This window comes from Neodiprion virginianus, chromosome 6, assembly GCF_021901495.1.
Source record: "Neodiprion virginianus isolate iyNeoVirg1 chromosome 6, iyNeoVirg1.1, whole genome shotgun sequence".
Classification (NCBI taxonomy): domain Eukaryota; kingdom Metazoa; phylum Arthropoda; class Insecta; order Hymenoptera; family Diprionidae; genus Neodiprion; species Neodiprion virginianus.
The window spans coordinates 12,614,560-12,627,332 of NC_060882.1; the positions used below are offsets into that span (position 1 = coordinate 12,614,560).

The 12,773-nt window shown below is 43.3% G+C and overlaps 1 protein-coding gene across 4 annotated transcripts in view; it reads left to right on the forward strand.

Annotated features, from left to right (window-relative positions):
- Positions 1-12,773, forward strand: part of LOC124307480 (dipeptidase 1-like) — a 1,861,010-nt gene that overhangs the window by 648,739 nt on the left and 1,199,498 nt on the right. For all 4 annotated transcript variants that reach the window (XM_046769153.1, XM_046769154.1, XM_046769155.1 and 1 more), the window contains exon 5: positions 10,187-10,343. In XM_046769153.1, the coding sequence (XP_046625109.1) occupies positions 10,187-10,343 (157 nt within the window). The remainder of the gene's footprint in view (positions 1-10,186; positions 10,344-12,773) is intronic.

Sequence of the window (12,773 nt, forward strand, 5' to 3'; positions counted from 1 at the left end):
TCTGCAGGCGAACACCAATAACAGCCCGACGGCGCTGGATCTACTGCTACGTGCAGCGGAAGAGATAGGGGCAGCACTCCTACTAGTATCGGAGCCTCCCACGAAAGGAAGGGGGGGTGGAGCGTGGCTCTGGAGCACAGACAGAAAGGCCGCAATCGTAGTGCGGAGCAAGGAGGCCCAGGTGAGACAACTTAGTAAAGCAGAGGGGCGAGTAACGATACGGATAGGCAGGGGGCTGACCGTAACGTCAACCTATTTCTCACCGAACAAAAGCAGGAACGCCTTTGAGACGTTCTGGCGTGGAATAGAGGAGGAGCAGGCCCGGCTGAGGGACAGCGGGGTGTCAGACCGGATTATTGCAGGCGATCTTAACGCGTGGTCGAGGACCTGGGGCAGTGCCCGGGATGACCCGCGGGGAAAGCGCATTGCCGGGTCAATGGAGCAGATGGAGATGCTGTGCTGCAACCGCGGCGCAACCCCGACGTTCCAAAAAGCGGGCAGAAGCTCGATAGTTGACGTTACTCTCGTTTCAGCTTCAGGGTACTGGAAGATTAAGGAGTGGATAGTCATGAAGGAGGAGGAAACCCTGAGCGACCACAACCGCATCGCATTCACAATCTGCGGACAAGACCGAACCTGCAGCGACGAAGATGGGCGAAGGGGGTGGAACGTCAGGAAGCTGGATGTCGAGCTCTTTAAGGCAGAGATGGCAAGAGTGACCTTAAAGGATCCGGGAATAACCGGGCCTGACAAGCTTGTCGATGAGTTAACGGCTGCCATCGCCGACGCATGCGACAAAGCGGCGCCGAGGAGGAAGAAACACCAGAGACGGCCGCAGTACTGGTGGAACGAAGGAGTAGCGGAGTTGCGAAGGCGGTGCGCTAAGGCCAGAAGGGAGGTGATGAGAGCCAGGGGACGAGCGCAAGTCGACCCAGTACGCGTGGAACGAGCAGAGCGCAAGCACAAGGAGAGGCGCAGAGCCCTGAAAGGGGCGATAAGAAAAAGTAAAGCCAGAGCCTGGAAAGAGCTTATAGAGGAGGTGGACCATGACCCCTGGGGGAAGCCCTATAAAATAGTAATGGGGAAACTGCAGCGCAGTGCGCCCGCACCAACCCACCCAGAGGAGGCGGAGGAGGTGATCGACTGCCTCTTCCCAAGCGGGGAGCCGACTGCGGCACTGACCGACGATGAGAAGCGGCAAATACTGGACGCAACGGATCATCTCGAACTCCGAATATCGGAGCAGGAGGTGCGACTGGCCCTGAGGGAAGCGAAAACTGGCAAGGCCCCTGGCCCCGATGGGTTTCCCACGGAGCTGCTGCGGCTCACGCATGCAGCCAAACCTGAACTACTAGTGTCAGTGTATGACAGATGCGCACAAGAGCTGCATTTTCCAAGCCGGTGGAAACGAGCCAGAGTGGTGCTTATACCAAAGGGTGAAACAGGGGCTTTCAGACCAATATGCCTGCTGGACACGCTAGGGAAGGTATACGAAAGAATTATCTGCAACAGACTGCTTGTTCACCTGCACAAGGTGGAGGGAATCAGCCGCACCCAGTATGGATTTATGGCCAACAGATCAACGGTGGATGCTCTACAAGATCTGAGGGAGACAGTAGGCGGGCAACTCGCCAGGGGACGCGCGGCAGTTGCCGTGGCAATAGACATTAAAAATGCCTTCAACACGGCCAAGTGGGAACGCATCACGGCGGCGCTCGAAACGAAAAAAAGCCCGCCGTACCTCGTAGCCATAGTCAGAGCATACCTCAGCGAAAGGTATATAACGTACGAAACACCAGCGCTGAAGGTTGAGCGCGGGGTTAGCATGGGCGTCCCGCAGGGGTCCGTGATGGGGCCGTTGCTGTGGAACGTGATGTTTGATGGAGTCATGAGGGCCGCAGAAGCGCCAGAGGTTCGAACTATTTGTTATGCGGACGACACGTTAATAGTGGCAGGAGGAAGAGACCCGGAAGTAGCGGCAAGGAGCGCCAACTGTGCCACGTGCACCATTATCCAATGGATAAGGGACCAAGGGCTGGAGGTTGCCGCCCACAAGACTGAGGCGATCCTGTTTGCAAAAAGAAGGAAAGGAGCTGATCAGGTCACAAGAGTTAAAGTCGATGGTCAGGTAATCCCCTACGCAAAATCCATCAAGTACCTGGGAGTCACCGTAGACGACAAAATGAGCTTCAACGAGCATTTGGAAATGATGGCTAACAGGGCCCTAAGCACAGCTACCAAACTGTCAGGGCTGATGCCGAACTTGGGAGGGCCTAAACCTCCCCGGAGGAGACTGTATGCTAGAGTCGCTGAGTCAGTAGTATTGTATGGGGCACCGGTGTGGGCAGAGCACCCTATGGCGAGGAAAAAAAAGTAAAGCGCTTACCATGGTTGGAAGAGCAGGGGCCCTGAGGGTGACTAGTGCGTACCGCACTGCGTCTACTAACGCGGTGGAGGTGATAGCTGGCCTTCCACCCATTGACCTGGTGGCTAGAGCCAGAAAGGAGGAATACGTTGAACAGCGTAAGCTGCGAACCGCTGCAGGAAACGGGCAGGATGTCCGGAAAATAAGTGCCAGGCTTCACAAAGAGTCGCGGCAACGAACGATGGAGAGGTGGCAAGCGCGGTGGGACAACGCGACCACAGGGACATGGACGAGAAGGCTAATTCCAACGCTGAAAACGTGGGTGGACAGAAAACACGGGGAAACTGGGTACCACCTGACTCAGGTGTTGACGGGGCACGGGGCGTTTGGAGCGTACCTGCACAGGTTTAAGCGCAGACCTCAGCCTGATTGCGAATACTGCGACACAGCGCCGAGCGACGACGCAGAACACACCTTACTGCACTGTCCAAAATGGGCAGAGTATAGAAAAGACGCCGACGGTAGAAACATCTTACCGCAACGCATGGACGAGCTGTTGCCAGACATGCTGCGGGATCGTAAGACCTGGGAGATCCGTGAGGAGGCCGTTCGGAACATAATAGCAGCGAGAGAGGCAGAGGACAGGGTGAAGGGGTACTAGTACAGTCCAGGAGAGTAGGCCAAGAGCGGATCGCCAAGAGGAATGGAGGAGAGAAGGGGAAAAAAAAAAAAAAAAAAAAAAAAAAAAGAAGGGGGAAATGGTAGGGGTGACGACGGAGGAGGACGTGACTGGTACAGACATAGAGGGATGGGAAGACAGACAGGACGTGAAATCGCGGGATAGAGACGGAGATAGACTAGGGTATACCTAACCATCTAACAGTCCCTGGAAGGGTGCTGCCCCGCGTTCCCACGGGGAGGGGCTCCCGACCAGGGGCGGCTGCCGAGGACGGTCCCAAGCCCGGTCATGCCGTGTGTCCTCGTGAACGGTACGCACACGGTGAAAGTAGAGGGGCCTAACGTAACTTAACCTTTGTCCCCACCGGCTGTCCAACGCCGGGTGCGAGATGCAATGCCTAACGGCGGATTCCTTGCACCCGGGTCGAGGAACTCCAACTCGGCGACAGTTTCGGTCAAAAAAAAAAAAAAAAAAAAAAGGTCGGGAGATGCGATATAATGCAAGAATTTACTTAAAACTACACGTCACTGGGCAACGTGATCTTACCCAAGGTGCAAATGACGCTACGAAGATGATGATTCTGTCAATTAGAAATGAGAGAACTTTACTGCAATCGGTAGAAGACAAGGTGACGATAGCTCGGTAGAGTATACGACGAATTTACCATAGGTTATAACCAGTACGAGAGGTTGACATTCATTAACAATTTACAAAATCTGTAGCGTAAACGATCGACTAGATAACTTTCGGTAGAATTATTCATAAACGATAGAATCAATAATTTGTAATGACTACGGACCTGAGGAATTAAACAATGAATTCCTAAACATAACTTTCGAGAGAATACAAAATACACAATTATGAGAGAGTGAGAATTTCGGAGAATTCACAAAAAAGAAATACACTAAATACACCGCAGTACAAAAGAATCAAGAATAATACGCAGAACTTAACTTAATAAGATACAGAGAAAAGAATAACAGGCAAAAATAATATAGAATTGCCAATAGCAATAGGAAAGAGGTGCGGTAATATGTAGAGGCTGATTCTACGCTCGGTTGTACTCCAAGGAACTCGATATACGATACAATAGGCACAAAAATAAATACAAAATATAATAAGCAATAACAGAAATAAAATATAAGGCACGCTACTATTACAAAAAAGTATGGAATGAAACGTAAAGTCAATAGGGCTCAAAATACGATAGAAAATACAGAAGCAGGCTAATAGAGATTCACAAATAATCAGAAAAGTCATAAATACAAAAGAAATAATTATTCGGCAGTTACGAGGTCGCTCAGACACGAGAATAATTAATTACTGAAATCATGCAGTGACACGGCTGCTTACTGCAACTCTAATCCGTGGACCACGATTCACACAAAGTCGATTAATACCATAAGAAAGAATAGAAATTATGAGCAACTTCGTAACGACACAATACAGATGCAGAAGCCTTACCTTAATCGGTGACTTCAGGCACACAACCCTGAATTCATTTTTAATTACAACTTAGAATTAGCAAAACGGAACGTCAGAAAGGAAGGATGAAACGGATATACAGGAGAAATCTAACGATAGAACAAACGATAGTGGTGATAAAATCGGTAGCGGTAAAGGAGGAAGGATCGGTAGCTCAAGAAGGGAGAATAATCGGGAGAATACGAATAGAGACAGCTGTCGCTCAGCAGGTCAAGCGTAGAATAGAAGGAGGTCGGAGTTCGGCTCGCCGATCTCGCGGTTGTTGTGAGGTGATTCTTTTTCCCTTTGATTGGTTGGTTGACCCCCACCGCAAATAGGCCATCCCCCTGTGGCGAATATTGGTTACGGCGTGGTCATGCGTTTTCAAAGATTATCGCTAGATGTGGCGTAATGTGCTGCTCGTGATTTTGTCATTGACACCAACTCGTACGATTTAATAGCTGCTTCAGTTTACTGTCCAGGTTGCCTATCATCGGGGACTTCTTTGACAGAGGCATACACAGGGTGCCTCTCGGTCAGAATTACCGAGTGGAGAGTGACGTCTCACTGTTCACTTCCACCGGCTTTTGTACAGGCAGTAGCCGGCTGCCTATACCTGAGATCGTGCAGTCAGACGGTTGGCTAAACCGTGGACCACGACCGACATAATTAGTCCTTGCCGACAGGAAGGCTGCGTCGATCCTCGGAACGATGGCTTTATCAATCTGGACGTAGTGGTTTGGGGTCGGTCCGGCACCAGGCCGGTAAGTTGGAAAATAGCAGGCTACGGTCTGCCCGTCACGCCATCCTTACGGCATCCGATAGAGCGGGCGGCTGGTTCCTCCTTGAGGAGCGGTGCCCTCGGCCGTCGGGAGGATTTTTATCTCCCTGTTCACTGGCAGTCGAGGCGATATGGAAGGTTCGGGTGGATGCTACTCCGGTAGCAAGGGAAGTGCACCAAGGTAGCCAGTATAGTCTGATTAGACCGTCGGTAGGCGAAGTCGTCGAGAGCTGGAAACGGTAGATATCGGTCCCTCGGTGGTCGGGATCGTTGTCGTCCAAGTACCTTATTAGCGTGCGCCGAAGCGCGAAATACAGAATTTACAAAAAAAGAATTAGTTAAAAGTAGTTATTGTCTATTTTGTATCGAGTTCGGTTGGAGTGCCCTGCTGAGGACGCGTAAACTAGAAATAATAACGGTTGTGTGCCCTTGTGACGGGCGACTCTGAAACGCCACGTTACAATACACATTAATTAAGATATAATAATTCCAAAATTGACTTATACTAATTTCTTAACCGTGCCACTAATCGGACTGTACTCAACGACTCGATCGTGCAAGATCATGCAATAGGCTGCGGTGTTTGCAGGAAATTCCCCGCTCGCTTTAAATTCCGAACGAATATCCACCGGTCCGGTTTTCAACGGTTCATTCTGTTTTGAGCAATCGATAATAGTCCGGGAGGTAGCGTTGCAAATATAAAAGTCATAGTACGCCGGCTGATATCAACATGGGCAGTTGATCTTATATCACTGATGAGTGAACCGACCGCCAGCTGTACAAGTAGCGGTGGGTGTGGGTGTGGGAGGTCGCGAAAGTAGTAAAAAAAAAAAAAAAAATCAAGCGCTAGTACGCCGGCTGAAACTTTGTTCAGAAATAGTTGACATTATGCTGAGCTGAAAAAAAATAATCAGCTGCATCGTGGAGGGGGGACTATGCGTCAGCTGCTCGCATGAACTTGTAAAAAAACACATAAAATAAAGTTATAGTACGCCGGATGAAATTTAACTGGGTGATTGTTCAAATAATTACAAGTAGAAAAACAATAATCAGCTACGTGTTTAGCGGTCGAAAGACCGTCAGCTGACGCAGTAAAGTTTGAAAATATTGGAGCATTGCTACTACACTGTTTCCTTATAACACATATTTCAAGACAGTTTCTGGAGCCGCTTGAGGCCATAACACGATCTTCGGGCTACCTGAACCTTTCCCCCTAAAATTTCAAAGTAACATCTGCGTGTGCGTGTCTCTCTGTTGTACATAATCAGTTTCGGTTATACTCTTGGAGCGACCGGGCGCGAGTCCAAATATGTTAGACATTGGACCGTTTTGCGTATTCTGTGGCCAAAAGAAAGAAATATTAATATCGTTTTCTGAAAACACATTACAAAAATGTACTTGTATATTGGAAATTCGTCAGAAAAATGATTTATCTTGAAAAAGTGCTAAAGTGCCGTTAGAATTGAACGATTTTCAAAAATACCATTCGAAATGTTATCGTCAATTCATCGCTTTACCGCCAAAATACAGAATAGCTGTGGAAACTCCTTCAACATCTGCAGCATCAAGGTGAGTTATACTTTATTTTTTGACAGTTATTTCGATTGAAATTTATTTTGATTTATGCTGATTAATATTAATAATATTGAAGTTCGCATTGCCGATATGCAAGAAAAAATATTTTTTTAATTAATTATTTTGTCACTGTTCGTTATCCTTTCAATTTTCCTATCAGATTTAGCTCTCATGCATTGAAAAAAAAAAGTCCAACAACCGCAGCCAAACTCTGCGTGAAAATGTTCGGCTCTTGCATGGAAAAAAAAAGAATTTCGTTACATTTAAAGGATACGAAATTTATCAAGATCATTTCATATGAAACAATAATAGGTTTTCTTATAGCTCGGGAAGAGATGCTCAACGTTCAGATGAATATGCTGAAGCCGAAAATATAAACATCGACGTTTCTTCGAATTCTGCTAAGAACCAAGCCACAGATAACAACCCAATAACACAACAAAATAATAAATTAAAAAAATATTTTTTCTTGCATATCAGCAATTCGAACTTCAATATTATTAGTATTAAACAGCATAAATCAAAATTAATTTCAATCGAACTAACTGTCAAAAAATAAAGTATAACTTACCTTGACGCTGCAGATGTTTAAGGAGTTTCCACAGCTATTCTGTATTTTGGCGCTAAAGCGGTGAATTGACGATAACATTTTGAATGGTATTTTTGAAAATCGTTCAATTCTAACGGCACTTTAGCACTTTTTCAAGATAAATTATTTTTCTGACGAATTTCCAATATACAAGTACATTTTTGTAATGTGTTTTCAGAAAACGATAATAATATTTCTTTCTTTTGGCCACAGAATACGCAAAACGGTCCAATGTCCGACACATTCGGACTCGCCTCCGTTCGCTCCAAGAGTATAACCGAAACTGATTATGTACAACAGAGAGACACGCACACGCAGATGTTGCTTTGAAATTTCAGGTGGAAAGGTTCAGGTAGCCCGAAGATCGTGTTATGGCCCCAAGCGGCTCCAGAAACTATCTCGAAATATGTGTTATAAGGAAACAGCGTAGTAGCAATGCTCCAATATTTTCAAACTTTACTGTGTCAGCTGACGGTCTTTCCACCGCTAAACACGCAGCTGGTTATTGTTTTTCTACTTGTAATTATTTAAACACTCACCCAGTTAAATTTCATCCGGCGTACTATAACTTTATTTTATGTGTTTTTTTTTTACAAGTTTATGCGAGCAGCTGACGCATAGTCCCCCCTCCACGATGCAGCTGATTATTTTTTTTCAGCTCAGCATAATGTCAACTATTTCTGAACAAAGTTTCAGCCGGCGTACTAGCGCTTGATTTTTTTTTTTTTTTTACTACTTCCGCGATCTTCCACACCCATACCTACCGCGGGTGCGTCAGCTGACGGTTGGTTCACTTATTAGTGATTCGGGATCTATTGAAAAAGATGGTAATCGATCGGCGTAAAAACACTACGTTAAATGCAATGCTACCTCCCGGACTATTATTCTTCATTGAAATCTAAGTGACACTTCTTTTTTTTTCAGCGGAAAAACCAAAGTCTTAAATGTTCACAGCACTAGCAATATCGATTCCAATATTGTAAGCTCGGAATCGATTCCAGTAACCTCACAAACTACTAAAATACCGGGCTCCGGAAGATTTCACGTTCGTAAAAGAAACTATCGCAGAAGCCGTTCAGCAATTTGTGGGAGTGGTTTTTGTTAGAAATGCAACCGAAATTTATTGAAACGAAGAAGCTGCTAAATTGTTGCTCAAAAAGAGTTTTGTAATATTAAATCAGATGAATTGAAGCAAAATAGTGCAATTCTAATGGAATTCGGATACACCTGTATAAGGGTATTTCACCCCCTAAGTGACATTATTTCGGAAAACGCAAGAACACGGATCTCCTACTTTTTTCTGCCGTTTCAAATGCAATTAATTCCATCAAAATCCGAACAATAGGTTTTCAGTTATAAGAATTTATTAACTTCTTACCCCTATAATTTCTGACTATTCAACCCCGTTGTAACCAGCCAAAATGCATTTTTCATTATTCATCATAGGAATCATTCTCCAATTGGTTTCCTTCAAATATCTCAACTGGAAGTATGCGAAACTATGAAAAAATCACTGCGGATGCCTAACTTTGGGGGCTGATTTCACCTCTTCAAACCGTTTTTCCGCCGATAAAAAAAAATACATGTCGCTTAGATTTCAATAAAGAATAGCATATCCTCAAATGGTCCAAATCGGGGCGGAGGGGGGGGCACCTCAGGCAGTTTTCTTGTCAGTATCAGCTTTGAAGCTGTATCGATTTCCTTGAAATTTTCTTTTCTTTGGCATCGGCTCACGTGCGCGGCAACCTTGCTTGCCTTTTCGATCCATTTTTGAAATACGCACGTCTACTTCGTTTAGAGCTCAAAAGTATACTGACTATTTGTAAGGATACCTTGAGTATTGGACTGCAAAGGGGGCAAGGGACAGGGAAATTCCCCAAGCCGGTATACAATGAACACAACGGTCGAGGTACATACTACGGTCGGGGGATGACTATCTGTCGCACTTCAATGCGCCGCAATTTTCAAGCCTCTGTAACTACGGGAGTTCCATGAATTTCAAATTGATATTTTTGAGACACATTCTCCAAATCCAAAAAAAAAAAATTGTATTTCTGAAGTTTCTAGACGGTAATACCCCCTCAAAACTCTTTTCGAAATCATTCAAGGAAGTCTTTACAAGAATGAAGATGGTTATCTGCCATTTTAAAGATGAGACACGTGCGCAATGCATGTGGACTCATTCGGTAAAAAATACCAAATGAATTGAAATACACTTTATTGTAACTAGGAAAGATTTCTATATCTTTTGGTGATTCATAAGAAAAGTACACAAACTTAACGCGGATAAATAAATAATATTCAAGGAACCAAACGAATGGGTGTATTAGTTGAATCATTTTGTTACTCTCTGAGTGAACTTGATGAAATATGGGTGAAGTATGATTTTGTTGAAAATATGTCTGCCTGTCATAGAATAGCACTTTGCCACTGTTTTGTTTCATAGCTGTAAGAAACATTTTGCTTCCTGTGTCGTTTTAAAAATTAAGTACTAGCACGTACAAATCGCTCCGGGCTGATTCCAATTGATTTTCATAGTTGATGAAATAGCCGATTTGAAGAACATATTCTGTCGATCTAGGATGTGTAACGGGTGGTAAACACAATGTCGTCAGAAAAATTTTGGATCGTATTTATAACAAAAACCTTAACGTACCACATTGACGTTACATTTTGCTAGGTCTCCGTAATTTTGTAACTATTCAATGTAAGGTGTGTTTAATATTTTTCCAGGCATAACGACTTGCCGTGGAATGTTCGAAAATTTGTACATAATCAACTTGGAGAAGTCAACCTCAGCAGCGACTTAGGTCGTGTCGACCCATGGGCCAGATCAGATTGGAGTCACACGGATATTCCAAGATTACGTGCTGGTCTAGTTGGAGCCCAGGTGAGTGTCACGATATTAATTCACCGACTTGTCAGATTTAGATTCAAATAGGAGTGTAAGTTTTTCCGTAGAATGACCGATTTATAGATAGTGTATCACCGGCTCGACCTTCAGAGTTATGCCAATAGTTGCAACGGTTGGCCGAAAATGAGTTCCAACAGCGCACAACGGTCGGAAACGGACCAATAACGATTAAAATTCGTATTTCAATTTAATTTGACATTTGGAAAGGTCAAACAAAGTGGAAATGATACGTAAGGGACAATATGTTAGGAATCTGTTTCGTTTCGTATGAATACACATATACATATTAGGGTGTTTCAGAAAAAACAATTTATGATTTTCCAACATGGCACCTCCTAAAAAGATTGTTTAGGTTAACAGAAAGATTATAGAACGAGTTGAATCTTCTACGTTGTATAGAAAATCGTTTTCATTTGTGTTATCACTTGTCTTCTTTTTTTTACTCTGAGAAAAATAGTCAGCTCAAACTACTTTCACCGCCAACATCAATCAGAATATCAATTAATGTTGTAAAAGTTACAGATTTCGTCGCAAGAGACATATTAGTGACTTGTGTATGCGGCTTATTGACGAGTATAACTCAGTTCACTACTTTACTTAGCCAATTAGAACCAACCCAGCCGTCCATGGTAACGAATGAGGGAATCATATCTATTGTCGCCGTCGTTAATTTTTCAATTTACCTAAAATACTCGAACTTTGCACTTTCTCTAGCATTTTTTCTCAATAAACGATAGATATGATTCCTTTATATCGTTCTTGTGGACGGCTGGGTCCGTTCTAATTGGCTAAATAAAGTAGTGTACTGAGATACACTCGTAAACAAGCCACATACAGAAGTCTCTAATGTGCATCTTACGGCGAAATCTGCAACTTATACAAATACACCGCACATGAAACCAAAACAAATTCGAATACAGGCGACGAGAGAAATTAATGACATTGTAGTCAGGACGGATAGGTGGTCTAGTGTAGTGAGTCTCCGGCAAAGCATATCTAGATACAAGATTCAATTTCTGGCTCCGTCATTAATTTTTCAATTCACCTAAAATATTCGAACTTTGCACTTTCTCTAACGTCGTAAGGAAAACCCGCACCTATAATATTGAGTCTCCATTTGATGTTTGAGAAGTGTATCTGACGAATTTTCTGTTAATTCCATCTCATAATGTAGTTACAATTCAACATCAAATTTGAATTTAGGAAAATAAGATTCTCGTTCGATACATTGTTATATTGCGGATCGTGATCTTTGGATTGAATATAAATTTGACGAAGGAAGTAATAATTGAAGTGCTACAACATATTTCCTCATGAATTCAATAAAATGTGAACAATAAGTGAAAAATGAAATGAGAACGATCTTCCACATTACTTAGAACGCTCATCTTCTTTCAGAAACTTTATTTCAACCTGTACAAACTGCTTAGGGGGTGCCATTTTGAAAGATCGAGAATAATTTTATTTCAAATACCATAATACATATGGGGCATTTCACGTCAGATCGACCTGACCAAAAACCTGAACCCTCTCTTTCAAGATTTACCTGTCAAAGATATTTACGATTCTTTTTTTTGTATCTTTATTCGATAACGTTTAGACTTAAGCATTCAATGTAATACATATGAAATCGAGAATGTTCGGAGTTTCATTACGTATGACTCGAAAACTGTTGATTATGCAAAAAAAAATTCCATACAAAAAAGTTTCAGCATTAAGTGAACTTTAACTCCTGAATATGCAAAAATTTATCGGGGCTGCTCAAAGTTCTTAAGAACTCAAAAAATATTGATTTTTGAGATTTATCAGACACGGTTAGATTTTGTTCGACAAAAATTTCAGAGAATGGTCTTTTGTTAAATAGATTTCTCGGTGAAAATAAGTACAGTTTTCTGCATCCATTTTCATTACAATAATATTATTTTCACTGCATCAACAATGGTTTCAGTGAGAGACATACCAGGACAATTTCTTGAAACTATACATACAACGTGCATGCACGAGTTTTATCGGCTGCACAGGCAGGCTGGCCACTCCGAATTTCAGCTGTAAAACTCTGTTTCTGGCGTCGATGTAGTTCATACGAATTTTTGAGGTGAAAATCTCAAACAGTCGAGATAGTGACTCGGAAAGTTGATGCTGATGCTCTTTGAAAATTGGCTTTATTCGACTGAAATGAGAAATCTGTTTAAATGTTGGGTACTTGGAAGAAACGCAGCAGGTAGGTGGGAACACTTTATTTGATCACTTTTATTATTTTGTACTGTTACGTCCGTGAGTAGAGTTTACTCCTGAGCGGAAGGAGTAACCTGGTTGGCTTCGCTTTTACGTTTCAGGTCAACCGGAAATCAGGATGAGGATTGAATAAACTTGAGTATGTTTGATATATCGATTATATGTTTATTG